Source organism: Myripristis murdjan, chromosome 8 (assembly GCF_902150065.1).
Source record: "Myripristis murdjan chromosome 8, fMyrMur1.1, whole genome shotgun sequence".
In the NCBI taxonomy this organism is placed as follows: domain Eukaryota; kingdom Metazoa; phylum Chordata; class Actinopteri; order Holocentriformes; family Holocentridae; genus Myripristis; species Myripristis murdjan.
The window spans coordinates 32878628-32897148 of NC_043987.1; the positions used below are offsets into that span (position 1 = coordinate 32878628).

At 38.3% G+C, this 18521-nt stretch overlaps 2 protein-coding genes across 2 annotated transcripts in view; both read left to right on the plus strand.

The window, feature by feature from the left end:
- Positions 1 to 18521, plus strand: part of LOC115363486 (uncharacterized) — a 381300-nt gene that overhangs the window by 87768 nt on the left and 275011 nt on the right. The gene's annotated exons all lie outside the window — the stretch shown is intronic.
- On the plus strand, positions 1750 to 13975 carry LOC115363509 (immunoglobulin gamma-1 heavy chain-like). Its single transcript, XM_030057769.1, has 10 exons — positions 1750 to 1798; positions 1888 to 2197; positions 4663 to 4669; positions 8350 to 8404; positions 10082 to 10369; positions 10650 to 10934; positions 11113 to 11418; positions 11719 to 12048; positions 13284 to 13438; positions 13884 to 13975. Exons 1-10 carry the CDS (start codon positions 1750 to 1752, stop codon positions 13896 to 13898), a joined length of 1800 nt encoding a protein of 599 aa, XP_029913629.1. The 3' UTR covers positions 13899 to 13975.

Here is an 18521-nt window from a genome sequence, read left to right on the forward strand (position 1 = left end):
CTAATCAATCGGTCAATCACTCGATCAATTCATCAAAAAAACTACACATTCCAGTGCCACCTGATTACAAGAATACAGCACTGTAAGCAATTCAGTGAACCATATAAAGTTACAAAGACTGTTGACACATTTATGAAATTAATGAACATGTTTATTTCACTTTTTAATGATTATTGGGAATTAGAATTCAAATTCAATTCATGACTTATATTTTTGTAATACAGTCCATCCTCCTTTTATGTGATGTGGGTGTTGTGCTGTATGCAAAGCTGACTTCCTTCTAGTCTGCTATAAACACTTGATATCACACTGTCAGCTGAGGCAGACCAAGAGAAGCTCCCACCAGCTGACCTTCAACACCAAGCATGTTCTCTGTAGCTCTGCTGCTGCTGCTGGCTGCTGGATCCTGTGAGTCTCTTTGAGGGACAAACACACACTCTATCATCACACTGCACCACTTCTTTATTATTATTCCACTGTCAGATACACTGATATGTTGAATCTTTTCTCCTCCACAGGTGTGAAATGTGAAACGTTGACACAGCCAGCGTCTCTGACTGTCCGGCCAGGTCAAACTCTGACCATCACCTGTCAGGTCTCTTATTCTTTTAGCAGCTATCACACAGCTTGGATCAGACAGCCTGCAGGGAAAAGACTGGAATGGATTGGAAGGAAATCAACTTATAGTGAATCCTACAAAGATTCACTGAAAAACAAGTTCAGTATTTCCTTAGACTCTTCCAGCAAGACAGTGACTCTAACTGGACAGAATGTGCAGCCTGAAGACACTGCTGTGTATTACTGTGCCAGAGACCCACAGTGACACAAACCATTGGTAGAGCTGTACAAAAACCCCTCAGTCCCTGAACACTTGGAACATGAAGCCACCAGAGGAGGCAGCCTCACACCACTAACACATTCAAGGCCACTTGCAGGACAGATGTTCTGGAAAGAAAGAAAGAAAGAAAGAAAGAAAGAAAGAAAGAAAGAAAGAAAGAAAGAAAGAAAGAAAAAAAATAGACATGAGTTTAATCATATACTTATTTTGATTCATAAGTCACTCAGTTTTGTTAAATACCTTGGTGATTATTATTGTTATTATTGACACATTGTGTTCCTCTGAGGTTCCTACCAGTTCACCTGAAACACCAACATTTTTGTTGTTTTAACACATTCAAGGCCACTTCTCTGATGAAGATTCAAAACCATATTTAATGTCAAAATATATTTATTTGGTCATTATTCCTAATCAAAGTTGATCTACAAAAACTGATGGAGGCACAGTATGTAATGGAATGATATAATGGTATGACGTGATAATGCAACTCCTCCCAAGCTCTGAAACAAACTCAGTCTTGTGATTACAGAACCCAGTCCTACCTCAGCTTGGACATTAACATGAAAATCTGTCAATTCTGAACCAGGGTAGGGATTCCTCCTTGTTGCTGCATGTCTGGACTCACTGTTTTTCTGTTTGTCTGTGAGTGTGAATGTAGCTGAATATGTCGACATTGTATGTGTGTGTTTGCCCAACAGGTGTGTCTGTCCGTCCTCTTTCTCAGATCTGGAGGCAGTGTTTGTACAGTGAACATTCATTCTCTAATTTTACAAAATGACTGAGAGACTAATCCACTGCAGTGCTGTCCTCCCTCCCTGTGAGGAGGAGTCAATGCAAAACTTTGATGTCTCCCATCTCTACTTATGTGACTGCAGAGAGGATGACAGACAACAGTGGCCACACACTTTAACATGATGGGCTATAGGACAGGACTGCTGCTTTTAACTCTCTGCTGGGCAGGTCAACATTTTCACTCACCTGGATTTGACAGCATCTTCATTCAAATCCGTACTTCATGCATGTGATGCTTTTCTGTTTTGTGTTGCCAGGTGTTGATGGTCAGACTCTGACACAATCTGAACCAGTAGTTAAAAAGCCTGCAGAGTCCCACAGATTAACCTGCACAGCCTCTGGATTCACATTCAGCAGCTCCTACATGGTCTGGGTCAGACAGGCTCCTGGAAAAGGACTGGAGTGGATCGCCTTTATCAACCCTGGTGGTGGCAGCACCTACTACTCCCAGTCAGTGCAAGGCCGGTTCACCATCTCCAGAGACGACAGCAGAGAGCAGCTGTATCTCCAGATGAACAGTCTGAAGACTGAAGACTCTGCTGTTTATTATTGTGCTCGAGAGCCACAGTGACTGGAGTTGGTGGAGCAGCTGGACAAAATCCTCCAGTCCTCCCTTTTTGAATTAAAGGTGTAAGAAAATATGAAAATTTTTATTTACAGAAACACACAGGTCCACAAACACACACACACACATCCTCAAACTACAATTAATAATGAGAGTTAAACTTTGATGGGCTTTAAAAAAAGAAAAAAAAAAACATGAATAAAGTTTTTTTCATGAAAAAACTTTGTCAATAAAAATCGTGAGAAAAGACAATCACTGAACAAAAAGCAGTAAATCAAAAATAAGTTTTATTTTTAAATTTGTTCTTCATCTCATCCACATGACAAATTCCCAGCTTTTCTTCTATTCATTCTGAGAAGCTTGTTTTACACTTTGTGCAGGAAGGAGGTTTTTATTATAAGTCATATGAAGAAAAAATGTGCAAACCTTTTTTTTGCAAGGTAGCTCTACTGATTGATGCGTAGGAGGAAATGCATATTTCCTTCTTTCTTGTTACAGTGCAATAATTAACAAGAACAAAATCATCATCATCATCATCATCATCAACAACAACAACAAACAACAACAATAATAATAATAACACAAAGATGTAAACATAAAAATTACTTCTGAATATGTTCAAATTTACCCCAAACTAGTTTTATTTTTCTGTGCAACCACACCTACACAAACTTATAACGTCATATAGCAACTGTTTTTCAGTTGAATTACACTTATAATTTTGAAATATTTTTGGTTGAAATTTAAAAAAAAAAAAAAAAAACAATGCCTCCGATGACAAACATTACAGATTTTACTGTTTTTCAGTGTTGCTGTCAGAGCATTTTTCTAAAATTGTTGGAAAGCTGTAACATGACAGTTGTCACTAAGAAGCAGTGATGATCCATCTGACATGTTCCCTATTTAAACCTGCAGAGGGAGGTCTATGCAAAGTCCTCACTCCTTAAATACACACACACATTTGGCCAGTTTTACAGAGGGGAGAAAGACACTGATCAGAGAGCACTTCACTGCAGGGTGTACTACATGATGGGCCACACTATCATCTGGACTTTATTCTGTGTCGTCACTATACATGGTATGAAAACAGTTCTGAAGTGAAAACTTTTCTCTGGTCAATATCTCAGCAGAGATTCACCCTCTGATGTCTGATGATCACATTTTCTTGGTTTGCAGGAGTGTGGAGTGAGATCAGACTGGATCAGACTCCCTCTCAGGTGAAAAGACCAGGAGACACAGTGAAGATGTCATGTACCATGTCTGGGTTTGACATGACAAGCTACTATATACACTGGGTGAGGCAGCGGCCAGGGAAAGCTCTGGAGTGGATTGGGAGAATGAACGCAGGTTCAAACTCTGCTGTCTATGCCAGCTCCTTTCAAAGCCGTTTCACCCTGACTGAAGATGTGTCCAGCAGCACTCAGCACCTCGAGGCCACGAGGCTGACAGCAGAGGATTCTGCTGTTTACTTCTGTGCTCGAGCAGCACAGTGACTGAAGACAGTGGAGCAGCTGCACAAAAACCTCCACAGACATTTACCAGAGTGATCTAAATGACTTCTGCAGGGCTTTTGGAGTAAATCACATAATCACCCATCTTTTTTCCTCACAAGTTTAATTGATCAACAATCAACCACTTCACTGAATTGACAAATTATTTTTAAAAGAAAGTGCACAGAAATGGCAGGTCATTAATTAACTATATTTCTTTCCCCCCTTTCATTCATTTCCCAGTGTCTTGCTTTAGGGTTAGGGTTAGCGTTGATTTGACAGTTTATTGACAAGAGCAAACTATGAATAGACAGCCTGCAGTATGTTTTTTATTTAATAATTTAATTTTTATTCTTTTAATTTAATTTAATTTTAATTACTGTAATGCAGAAAAAAAAAAAAAAAAAACTATAATCACAGTCTGTTTTTTAGTCTTTAAATGTTTTTCCAGGTTGTAGGTCAATATTGTCCAGTGATCATTCAGCTGTAGTCCAGTCCAGCTCAGCCTTGATCTCTTTGATAATAACTTACTGTCATATAAGATTCATTTTTGTGAAGAATTATCTTTTAATTATCTTTTATCTTTTATCTTAGTTTGGTATTGGTCCATTGTGTTAATGATTTGATTAATGGTAGATACATTTTTTTTTTTTTTAATGTAAACTCCATCACACTCTATGGTGTGTGTGTGTAGGGGTTAGGATAGTTTAAAGTGGGTGGAGTGATATGCCGCACAGTAAAGTGATGTATCAAGTTGGTTGTTGGTGTTCGGGGGTCCTGTGGTTTTGAACAGCTGCAGAAAGTGGCTTCCTCCAGGCTCTCATTTCAGGTGAGTGAAGCGTACTTGTCTGTATCCAGTGGAGGAAAAGAGGAAAAGAGCTTTGATTGTCTGCTGGCTTCCCACTGTCTAAACTCTGTGTCTCTCTCAGCTGCTCAGGGCCAGTCCCTCACCTCCTCAGAGCCGGTGGTCAAGAGAGCTGGACAGTCAGTCACTCTGTCCTGCAAAGTGTCTGGACTTCCTCTTGCTTGGCTGCACTGGATTCGTCAGAAACCAGGCAGGGGACTGGAATGGATTGGATGCATTGATAGCGGAACTGGCACAATATTTGCCCAAGCTGTCCAGGGCCAGTTTAGCATCACCAAAGACAGTTTCCAAAATGCAGTGTTCTTAGAGGTTAAGAGTCTGAAACCTGAAGACTCAAAAACTGATCCACACTGATCTGTTTACAAAGCACTGAAGCATGTCAGAGCTGCAAAAACACATTCATCAAGAAAACATGAACGCCCAAAAATAATCACATTTATTTCACATTTCACAGGAGGGGTTGTAGCAATCCAGTGTGCCACAATCCAGGGTAAACACTCTATACTGAAGTCTACTTCAGATGTTTTAAGAATGATTTACTCTAAGAATTTACTCTTACATTTATTTTGACACCTCGCTAGAGTTATTTCCACATAACAGTAAGTCTTGATGGTAGGCCAACAATATATGTCTCCTCCTTTGTACAAAGGAGGCAACAGTGATCTCAGTAATTATCGCTCAATATCCAAACTTTACTTTTTGGAAAAAAATCCTGGCATTGAATGTCCAACTTAATGTGTTGTTCTCTAAATATTCAGTTTTGAACCCTCACCAGTCTAGTTTCAGATCTATGCATGGTATCATCTCTGCTGTTACATTACTTGTAGATGATATTGGTTCGTGTGTGGAAAAAAAGCATATTGTTTTGCTAACTCTGGACAACATGCTGTTGAAAACCTGCAACTTTATTTTAGTGCTCTTCAACGTGCACTTGTCAACCTTGAACTAGTACTAAAAGCACCCAAAACAACGTTCATGCTTGAGTAACAGATATTGATTTTAATAGGCTACATCAATCCACATCCACATCGATCTTCTCTCTTTCACTGAAAAAAACACAGTAACAATATAAATCTTTTATCATGTGTATCAAATTCCTTCAGTTGCTAAACATTACGGCCAGTTCCCCTCCTTCATTTGATAATCCTTTGATTTTCTCTCTCTGTGAGGAGGAGTCAATGCAAAACTCTGCTCTCCTCCATCTGTATTTATCTCACTCCAAACTGAAAGAGAGACCAAACTGCTGACCAGACAAACTCCAATACTCACCATGGCAGTAGCTACATGTCTCACCTTTCTGATGATATCAGCTTTCACTGGTGAACGGCACAAGAACGCTTCACACTTTCTCTGGAAAGGGTTTTGTTTGGCTCGAATCTTATCCAACTGTTTTTCTCTCCAGGTGTTTGCAGTCAGACTCTGACTCAGTCTGAACCAGTGGTGAAGCGGCCTGGAGAATCCCACAAACTGACCTGTACATATGCAGGGATATCAGATGATGCTGCGTACATCAGCTGGATCAGACAGGCTGAAGGAAAAGGACTGGAATGGGTTGCCTACATTTCTGCTCCAAGTGGTAGCAATAAACATTATTCTTCATTGGTGCAGAATCGCTTCACCATCTCCAGAGACAACAATGTGGACCAGGTCTATCTGCAGATGAACAGTCTGAAGACTGAAGACTCAGCTGTTTACTACTGTGCACGAACAAAACACAGTGATACAGGAGGCCACAGAGCTGGACAAAAACTAGTGCATGTGTCAGTGTGAGAGTCATAAACAAAAAGAGCCTCTGGGCAACCACTTCATCCAGTTTTTTAAATGCCCTTATAAAGCAAATTTCTTTGTTCAACAAATTTTGAAGTGATTTTTTTTTTTACTCTTCTAGAAAACAGAATGATCGTCTTCAGCTCTGAAAGCAGCATTTCATCTGCACACTTTATTTGTAAAGTACAACAACAAAAAGTTTCCTAGTTACCACTTGTCATTTGACGACCTTATGTGTGAATCTCCATGTCAGAAATAAGGAATACGTTTAGCCAGAACACTTGACCAGGACCAGCCAAGACTCCTGAAGGTCTCTGAGGTCATGTTTCCACCTTGCATTAACATGTGCCATAGATCATCCAATCACAAGTGGACAGTCCTACGTACAGGTGGGAAAGTGTGTCCTCAATATGTCTTGAGATCTGATCGCTTAGGCCACACCCAGAGGTGGCCTGGAACACATCACATTTGGAGTACAAACAGACATGTGTCCCAGGCCGCACTGAAGGACCGCCTGATGTCTTCTAATTTCCAGCCCAGCACCTCATGCTTTAATCCAACAGCAGCCCTTAATCTGTAATTTCTGACACACATCAGATCCATAACTAAAACAGCCCTCTACCACTGACTCACTGAGCTCTGATTTCCTGTTCAATCCATTTATTTTTTTAGTTCAGAGTCTGACCGTTCATCATCATCATCATCATCATCATCATCATCATCACTGTCATCATCATCATCATCATCATCATCATCATCATCATCATCATCATCATCATCACTGTCATCATCATCATCATCATCATCATCATCATCATCATCATCATCATCATAACATTTATTTACACAGCGCTTTTTTAAAAACAGCTTTGCTTGACAACAAAGTGGAGGGGAAATAAAAGAAAACAAGTGCAGTCAGGATATGAGATGATTTATTACATTTCTTTTATTTCTATTCCAGTAAGGGCATTTCAAATTAAACTTATAAAAGATAGTTTAATAATATTAGGAAAGCAACTCAAATGTTCATGTCAAAGAGGTCTTTGGGAGAGATAATAATTATAAGTTGTAATGAAACCATTTTGCTTTTTTCTCTCACTCATGAATCAATTTTGGAAAATTATGAAATAATAACATTTCATTGTTTTTCAAAGTAAGACATTTTCAGCAGCTGTCTGGCATTTCCTCCTGAGCTTCGATTATATTGGCAGTGGATTTATGTCACAACTTGCTTCAGTGTGACTCTCTCACTGTATGAAAACAGCAGATGTGCATAACAGCAGAACAACTTGTTCAGAAATCCCCCAACCTAAACAACGAACCCCAACACACTTTTACCACAGACGTATCAGGTAAGAAAACTGCTCTCCTTCACCATTATATTGTATGCATTTATTTTATTACTTGTTTGTTATTGTTAACTTTGTCAGTGTACACCCTGTATGAATGATTTATAATTCAATTTGCATCACAAAGGCACAGGGACTCAAAGATACTTTTGTTGATAAGAATTAGTCAGAGTTTAGTGTTGTGCACAGCCTCTGCTGAAAGCAGATGTGTGAACTTTTTGTCTTCCAGTGGAGCGATGTGGGCTTGGTTTTTGTACAAGGGTGTATCACTGTGATATGGTTGGGGTTTGGGCACAGTGAAATACACCCATACAAAAACCCTAGGCAACAAAACTCCACATTTTACCCATTATTCTCCTGAAAAAATAGCAGGAGAAATCAAAATTGTAGTGGAATACACTGCAGCTGTTATGTTTGTCATTTTCAGTCGGCTAATTAGTCGTCAGTAGTTATATTTATTATGCAGATCAAAGTGTTGTCTTACAGTGAACTGAAACTTAAAGCATTAAGTGTGAAGAAAAATGAAAAAAAAAAAAAAAAAAAAAAGTGCTTTATGTGATACTGAGGGATCAAAATTACCTGCAAAATAACATGGATTTCTTTATATTTTATGCTTTTACCAAGGATTTAAAGCAGTGTTATGGTGTTGAGGGTTTTTGTTCATGCAGTGAATGGAGACGTAGCACTGTGATTATTTCGACTACTGGGGCAGCGGGACCAAAGTCTCTGTTTCCTCAGGTAAGTCTGTTTTAACATACTATTTCAATAACCAGTTTATTATTTTATTTTCAAAAGATATTCCTGATGGGGAAAATAGTTAAGTTGCGACCTTTTTAAATCTTTAGTGTGGTTTGAGAGACGGGAAAAGCTTGGCTTACAAACAAGATCTGATTATCCTCAGCTATTTCTTAGAAAGCAAAAAGTTTTAGTTTTTATGCTTCTGCATCTTGTGGATGAAAGTCTACAGCTACTGATAGTTTTTCACTTTTAATTTGATTATGTGTTTATATTCATTAGATAAATATGAGACAATTTATGTAAAATGCAGACTGTATCTGAATATCAAACAAACAAACAAACAAACAAACAAAAACTGTAACACTTTACAATAAGAGTACAACAATTAACGTTAGTTAATGCCGTAATAAACATGAAGTAACAGGTAATGAACATTAAGTAACAGTTAACTAACCATTAACTAATGTGTCTAAGAATCATTTACTAATGCTGTTCATGCTAAGGTATTAATTTATATGTTATTTAAGGGTTATTGTAAATATTATTAACATTAGTAAATGTCATAATAATCATGAAATAACAGTTAATTAACAATAAAGGCATTAACTAACGTTGACTAATGTTAATTGTTGTACTCTTATTGTAAAGTGTTACCAAAAAAAAAAAAAAAAAAAAAACATATTATATGACATATCAATTTTACCAATTACTATGATAATTTGGCTTTAGTACTTTTGCCAAAGCAGCCACTGGTTCTGGATTTTGGCATATCTATTTTAGGTATTAGATCTAAATACAGAGAGGGATAGGGGTCTCACTTGAGCAACAGGACATCAAAGACAATATTTAAATAATGATAACAATATAATTTATTAATTAATGTTTAAATGAAGTATAATAATATAAATAATTATTTAATATTTCTCACAGTTGTTACTGAAAAATACACAGTAATAATTTTGACTTTTAATACAAGAGTAGGCTAACTCACTTACACTACAAATTACTACACAGATATAGATATACTATAGAGATATACAGCACGACTATCCTATACTATATACTATATATTATATATACTATACTACTATACTACAATTTGTTTTGTTTGTTTAAATTTAATCATATTATTTTATGCAAACAGCAAGCATTTAACAGAAAATACTATGAAGGAGAAAGCCAATACAAGTCAATAAAACAAACAATTAAACACATAAATGAACAAATACATGAGTACAGAATTTTCATATTATGATATTATAGGATGGATAAAAAAAAAAAAAAAAAAAAAAAAAATCCAGAAACAGTTTTGGAAACTTTCCAACTGATCTCAGAGAAAAATGCTGAGGCTCCACAAAATGATGCAGTTAGCAGAGAGAATGCATCTGTCCATACAAACAGTATAAAATCGATATTGATATTGTCATTGATATTGATACTAATATTGATGATATTCTTGTCATTGATGAAATGGTTAGAAAGACAAGTAGGATGAGAGACAAAACTGTTGTCATTATTATTATATTGATCTTGTTGGTGACATATCTGTTTCTTCATTTCCCAGTATTCGCATTTCATGGAAACAGTCTAACAATGTTCTTATTGATAAATCCTGTTCAACTGTTTATGATTGCATTTCTGTATGACTGGAAACTAATTCGGCGTGATCTTCCACAGACACAGTTGCACCGGTTGTATTCCCTTTGACACAATGTAACTCTGGGACCGGAGAGGCAGTCACTGTTGGCTGTCTTGCCTCCGGCTTCTACCCAGATGATCTAACCTTCACCTGGAAAGACGCCAGTGGGAAAGCCCTGACTGCTGTTCAGTATCCTCCAGTTCTGAATAACAACAGGTACATGGAGGTCAGTTTGCTGCAAGTACAGAGAGCCGACTGGGATTCTTTGGCGTCTTTTCGTTGTTCCGTGGATCATGCAGGAGTCCCCCAAAATGTGACAGTGCAAAGTACGGTTTGACTTTTAATTTTCTAACGTGTCCATGTAATGTCTGGTTAACACATGCATTTCCCTGTTGAAGCTGTTTTATCACTGCAGCTCTTCAGCAGTATTTACCGTTTTCATTTTCCTTGTCTATCTATTGTTTAGCATATAAGCCTAAAATTCAGTTCATCCACAAGCAGATGAGTTTGTCCTTTACAGGTGAAAATGACTCAAAGAAAAAAAATGTTAATTGTTAGAATACAGAATAGGATTGTTCATGTCTGCTCTTTCTTCTCCCTGTCCAGAGGTCATAAATCCTCCTGTGGTGACTTTGCAGCCCATGCCTAATGGAGACACCTACTCCCTAATATGTATGATTGAGGATATGCCCTCAAAACTCTCGTCAGTCACATGGAAAAGGAACGGGGTGGAGGTGGCACAGCAAAAAACATGGGAAATATCTCCAGCTGGAGGCAGCGACTCACTTATCAGTGTCCTGAAGGTCGACAAGACGGAATGGGAGAGTAAATCTGTTTACAGCTGTGAGGTTCCTCATCTGGGAACAACAATTACCAAGAAGACTTCCAGTGGTACAGTATTACTGACATTGTCACATGCACATGTCTCATATTGAGCTGATAGTGAGCAGGCAATGACATAAGATTCCTCTCTGCTCAGACGTAACTGCTAAGACTTCTGCTTTGGTTTGGTCTTCCAGTTTAGTGAATTCTTCTTACCCCCTTTTCTCTGTTCCTCTCCTTCATGTAGCTTTCATCACAGTGAAACTAAACCCTCCAAATGCAAAAAAGCTTTTCTCAAACAACGAAGTAGAGTTGGACTGCACCATCACAGGAGAGGACAAAAACATTGTATCTAAAACTAAAATCACCTGGCAAATTAATGGAAACAATTACACCAACAATATCACTGTCAAGCCAGACAGTGAGAAGAGTAAAACCAGCAAACTGCTCCTAAGTCTGCAGGACTGGACAACTGTAAAACAAGTTCGCTGTTCTGCTTACAAGGAAGAAGGCATGGCACCAGTCATTCAAGATCTCACTGTCCACCAAGGAGGTATGTTACCAAAAGCTGCAGAAAAAGTCACTAATTTCAGATGAAATCTTTTTCTCACTGTGTTGTGGAGAAATCTTGAACTCTCAAGGACAAGTCAACTTGATACACAAATGTATCTTATTTATGCAGACGTATTTGACACATATTTGTCCGTGACACAAAGCACATTGAACTGCTTTGTTATGATATAGATGTGAACTTTGGCTTGAGTTGACATATAAATACAGGTACTGTCTTGTTTCATTCTATTTCAAAGCGCCAGCTAAATAGGTCTTATGGTAAATTCTATGTGTCTTTCAGGTGAAACAATTAAACCTGTAGTCCACGTTCTCCGAGAAGAAGACATGCCTAAGGGAGAATCAGGCAATAAGGTCACTCTAGTGTGTCTGGTGTCCAGCACCTCGCAGTCTGACTACTATATCACCTGGAGTGAACAAGACAGAGGTCAGGTTTCAGACTTCCAAGATGGTATCAACTCCCCCCCACAAAAGACCCAGAATGGCTACTCCGTCACAAGTGTGTATACCACCAGCAAGAAGAAGTGGGACGACAAGGTCATTTTCACCTGCAAAGTCTGGCCCGCTGGTGCCAGCAGCCACATGGAGTCAGCAGGAGTTTCTAAAGCGCAGGGTAACACCGTTGTCTGTTGAGTGGTGTCAATTCAGCTTTAAATGTTGTGTTTTGCAGTGTGTTCCTCTGTGTGTCTGCGTGTACCCCGTGCTGTGGAAAGTGACTTGCTAGCAATCTGTGACTTTGTTAACATGAAGTCAGCGCATCAGCTGAGTTTTGTTTGTCATCACATTGTGTGCTGTTACATTAGAGTCTCTTGTGCAAGTGAACGTACTGTCTTTATCAAACTGTCTTGGCTTGCAAAGTGTGTTTCAATAAACGTGACTGCATAGAATCACCTTTGTTACATGTTCATGAATGAGTCCAAACATGAAAAAAGCAAGGAAGGGCAAATCAGCCCTTTTTACTAATAGTTGTCAGCAGAGATAGATAGATAGATAGATAGATAGATAGATAGATAGATTTTATTGTCCTTTTTCAGGATAATTGTTTTCACTTCTGTACAGCCACGAGGATTACACAAACAGCGTTACAGAGGGAACACCAACCAATACAATACCATAAGCGCATACCCGCCACCATACATATACATTTCGCCACAGTTACAGTCTTTTAATTTTCTTGTTCAGTTGAGTTATGGCATATGGGATAAAACTTTTGTTGAATTTTTATTTTCTTCCAGGCCAACGACCTGTATCGTTGGCCAGATGGAAGGAGTGTGAAATATGAATTAAGTGGGTGACTGGGATCAAGTGCTATGGAATGTGCTCTGCGTGCAGTGGCTGTGCTATTGAGATCTGAGAGGTTGGGGGTGGGGAGCCCAATGATCTTGGGAGCTTTGTGTGTGATCTGTGTTAGTTTGTTTCTGTTCGGTGCTGACAGCATGTTGAAGAAGCAGGGGGAACAGTAGAGGAGTATGGGCTGAATAATTGGGTGACTGACAAAAAAGGAGTCTATTTCAAGAAAAAAAAAAAACAAAAAGCACATATTTGTTTTCTGTCCTGATGCCAGAAAATATTGATTAAAGGTTATGGGCTGTAAGCACACATAGAAACATACTTTTATTTACAATAGCATGTATGTTATTTTAGTCTATGATGTAATATTTAGTAGTCTATGAGTAAATCCTAAAGGGGGAAAATTACTCTCCAAATGTTGACACTGGTATTGGGACAGTGGTCAAAATGTGCTAACTTTACAATAGGCGCACATGTTGCTGCATACTCCCACACACACATACACACTCCAACACAAGCACCTATGTGTCATCTAACTGCCTGCCTTCTTCCACTCAGAAACCTCTCCAGGGTCAGGTGAGAGTTTTCCTCAGAGCTGCCAGCAGGGTGGTGTGGAGGAGGATGAGTTCAGCAGCCTGTGGTCCACAGCCTCCACCTTTATAGCCCTCTTCCTTTTCTCTGTCTCCTATAGCGTGATATTCAGCCTGGTCAAGGTAAAGGAGCAGGCTTTTTTCTCTTATAGTCAAACTGTTTGAGGGTTAGCTCTGGGATATGACATCACAGTCTGAATAAACATAAACAGTGTCACAAAGTGATTTACAAGCTATAAAATAAGATGGAAAACCCAATTTCAGGCAGTAAAAAGTGACATGAAAAAAGTGAAGCCTGCATGTTTTCCCCGTGTTTGTATGTTTTGTTTTGTTTATTTTGCTGACTCCTCTGATTTCCTCCGGTTCCAAAGATAAGTTACTCAGGAAGATTGGACACTCTACATTGCCATACATACATTTCCCCTTGATCCTGAAAAGAAAAACACATAGAATGAATTCAGCTTAGTAAAATGAATGACAGCCTTTATTAATGAAATAAAGAACACCCAAATAAAGTTACAATCAAATATGAATATGTTTTTTTTTAATCATTTGATATCTTTTTCAGATGAAGAAACACTGAAATGAAGAGGAGTGAATGGATGCATGACATACATACAGTTCTACTTCATATTTCACAGCTCCTCCTAGAAAATTCCTTTTGTGTGCACAATTTAATTTTAATTAATCTGCTGCATTTGTCATTTAAAAAGAGAAATATTGGCTTTGTAAAAAAAAAAAAAAAAAAAAAAAAAAAAAGTACGCATAATATCTTCCCATTTGCACTTCTGTCAGTCAGAATGTAAAATTTAGTAGTAGAATATTTGGCAGGTTTATTTGTCTTCACAAATAATGATGACATCATTCCAAAATGCATTCCCTGTGCATCGTGTAATTTTATGAAAACATTATCATTTTCATCAACCTGTTCTCTTTATATTGTTGCAGTGTTACAATATGTGTGGCATACAATGTTTTTTCTTTTTCTTTAACCAGAATATCTTTTGTATATGTAGGTCTGTGTTTTTGTAGTTTTGAATATAAAACATGGCTTGTTTTACAGTAAACTTCCTGTTATGCTTGTGATTTATTGTCTTGGGTTTTTTTGTTATTGCTAGGATTGTTTGTGTTTAACTTGTAGGTGTAACCTTGTATTATAAAAAAACACTATAACTGCACGATAAGGGTGATATACACACAAAGCTTTACAGGATTTTGAGCTGTCATATGAGGTAGGGCACAAGTCAGTGAACATGTAAAACAAGTCAGTATCACTTCTGTTAACAGTTGAGCTAAAAGGGACTTTCAGTTTCCTGTGGTTTCCAAAGAAATCGTCTTTAGAGAGTCACTCCCCCCTCTCTCTGTACCTCTGGGACCACACCTGGGAGAGTGAAACTTTCTAGAAACCGTCACAGTTGCAAATAACCTTCCTCGAAGAAGACAGACACCTTTTTTGGGTGCAGTGGACTAAAATATTGTTTTTCGTGTAAACAGCCAAAACTGTACACTGATCACACACCAAAATAAACAAAACACAAAACAGCCCACAAATCCCCTAAAAAGCTGCTGTGTTGTGAAAGGCTTCATGCTTTTTACTTTGCTTAAAGAACATTAATTAATTAATTACATTAATTCAAACTTCATATTAGGGATTTCACTGAGACACAGAATGTGTTGAAAAAGAGGGACAAGAGAGAGTTTCCACTTGTTGTCACTGAAGTCGGTTTAAAGTTTGAAGGTCAACATCATGTATCATTTAATTTTTATTCATAAACACTTGTACAAGCAGATAAAATGTATTTGTAGGATGGCAGAAAAGTGTAGGTTTGTGGACGCAGGTTTTTGTATGCAGTAGATAGTAAACTGTTAGGCTGTGACTATGCTGCTTTTGACTACTGGGGAAAGGGAACAATGGTCACCGTCTCCTCAGGTACGTAATATTAATATTTCTGATTAGATACTGAAATTCTTAATACATCAGTCAGAAATATTGTATTATTTACCGGTAATCACAACTGTTGTCTTGTGCTAAAACAGCCAACAGTAATTTGTAATCTGTCAAATGATCTGTCTTCAGTGTGAAACCGAGTCGGGTCTATCAACAGATGTAGTAGATGTTAGTTTGATTTTAACTTTAGACTGCCTTTAAGCTGGCAGGCTCCACAGTCTGTATGATGTGAGGCACTTAGGAGGATAGTTTTTGTAAGAAGTGTGTATTGGTTGTCTCCACTGTGACAACTGGGCTTTTGACTACTGGGGAAAAGGCACTATGGTCACTGTGTCATCAGGTAAGAATTAAAATCTCTCTTCGTTTATAACTCAGACCGAGCAATATTATGTTTTTTATGACTAAAAGATCATTTTTAAGTTCTCTGCTTGTCAGGTGTCAGTTCAGATACTCGTTATTCAAATAAAAACAGTTTCAATTGTGCGAAAAGTGGAAACGGCAAAATCCTCAGTATCAGACAAGATCTTAGACAAAAAGTTGTAATATTAGGGCATTTGGTCATTCAAATGGATTGTAATATTATTCTCTATTATAAGTAAAGTTATAGACTTTTCAAACTAGTTATTGACTGGATGAAGCCTTTTGAAAATGAGTGATAAGTAGATTTAGCGCTGTGCTACGGTGCTTTTGACTCCTGGGGGAAGGGTACAACAGAAACTTTTTCATCAGGTAAGAATTGTCAACTTAAATAACCAGTGAACTGAAACAAAAGGAACAGTAATTATTTCATAATCATTTAATGTCCATATTGTGATGTGGCTGCTACTACAGAAATGAATGGATGTTTACTTTTGTCAAACCCTCCACAAATGTCAAATAATGATGAGTTTCTAAATATACTGTTGAATCTATTAATTGATCATAATTTACCAACAATATACTGACTGATAGCCAATAACTACTACAAAGTGCTATAAGTGAGAGACCTAAGTCTGTTCCTTTCCTTACCAACATGTAAATAACTGGGATACGAAAGCTGCAACACAAAGCTGCCACTGGCTTCTCTTTGTTATCACTCATGTTTAAAAAATTCTGTCATGTGGAATCAAACTTTTATTTCAGTATCCTTATGAGAAATATTTTTCTTTTTCTCAGACACGCCAAAGGCCCCTACTGTGTTTCCTCTGGTACAATGTGGTTCTGAGACCAGTGACACGCTGACTGTCGGCGTCCTCGCCACCGGCTTCACGCCCGCCTCCCTGACCTTCAGCTGTGCCACTGCCAGCGGGACGAACCTGCCCGACTCTCTTCAGTACCCTGCAGTTCAGAAGGACTGCTACTATTCAGCGGTCAGCCAGATCCGAGTGAAGAGATCAGACTTGAAACAAAACGTAAGCTGTACCGTGGACCATCCAGCAGGATCAATAACCGTCCCCATTACACTGCCAAAACGTAAGATTCACATCAAATTTTATATATACAGTGGTGGAAAAAAAAGTTTTTGGACACCCCATGCATTTGTGAAGTATTGCATTAAGAATCACTCTTAGGTCTTCAAGTGCAATTTCTTTTAGTACAGTCACAGCCAAAATACTAAACAAATCCTAAAAAAGCCATTAAAAACTTAACTGATTGGATCCATAAAAATACATAAGAAATTTTGAGTATTGGGTCATTTTGGTACAAGTGATGAAGGTTGTTCTTTTTATTAAAAGACACAATTTTTGCTGCCAAGCTTCGTGTCTATATAAAGCCAGCACATTTGAAAGTTCTTCAGACACAAAAATGGCTAAAACAAGGAACCTAACGCAGGAAACACGCCTGAAGATCAAGATTCTCAGCCAGGAAGGGTACAGCTGCCGCCAGATAGCCAGGAAGTGAAGATGCAGTCCTTCAGCAGTTGGATACACTCTGCAGAAACACAGACGAACCAACAGCTTGGAAGACAAACCAAGATCTGGGTGTCCAAGGGTTTCTTCAGCAAGAAATGACCACATCCTGATCCGCATGTGCAGGCAAAACAGCCGAATGACATCACAGGAGCTTCAGCAGCAGTGGTCAAACCAAACTGGTGTCCAGTGTTCCACCCGCACTGTACGTGGCCGACTTTTAGATCATGGCTTGAGGTCCTACAAGGCTATCAAGAAGCCCCTGATCAATGAGAGACAGAGGTTAGCCCGGCGTCGTCGGCCCAGGCACACAAGAACTGGACAGCCAGGAATTGGAAGAAGATTCTGTGGTCAGAAGAATTTGTCAAGAATTTGGTTTTGTTAGTTTTTCTTGTACAATAAACAAACAAATATAATTTGTATTTGTTTGTATCTGTCTAATGCAGCCACACCTTGAAACACAAAAAGATTTTTCCACAAATATTTCATGATAATATTTGAGATTGTGTAAAACTTTAAGGCCGTCCGAAAACTTTTTTCCACCACTGTATATACTTAGTCAATCCAGAAACTGATCAAATTGTTTGAAATTTAGTATACTGGCTAACAATTTGAGGCAACATAGAAATGTATGTGTTTTTAGTTTTGCAGTTTCAAGTAGGCTATCACAAAAATAAGTCCTAACTGGTTTGATTATCTATTATTATTATTATTATTATTATTATTATTATTGTTGTTATGAAAAGAGCAAATATTCTTTGTGCAACTGTTTTATTTTGAATTCAAAGTGAGTGTTATAAGCCTGCTGGGAGACAGGGCAGTCAGTGTCAGCAGCCAGACACTGGATCTGCTCCACCAGCTGCCCACTCAGCCTGAGGGCTCAAGGAGAGGATGGGGGGTCTGCAACGCTCTCCTCCTGCCACAGGACAGCGCCTTTGCAGTCGATATGTAAATTTTCAGTTTAACTTGGATTGATCCAAGAAGTGAGGGTCGTGATACACTGCATTGACCACACTGCGCGCACACACACACACACACACACTGGTTTCCATATTGGGTGGGGACCAACTTTCCGATCATCACCTGTGGGGACCAGCCTTTCTAAAGGTTTTAAAGGTATGAAAAAAATCAGGTACACTAACCATAGCTTTGTTGGCCTATACATGACTTTAAATATCTGAATTCATGAACTAAAGACCGGCTATCTCTATTCACATGCAAAACATTGCAACAGTAGTAAATTATTGTCAGGATATTTTCCAACCCATATCATACCTGCAACAAGTCAAACCTTTAAAGTCTCACACAGTCACAACTACTTTTTTCTTATATTTTTAACCACAGTCAGCCACCTAGCATCAGCAAACTA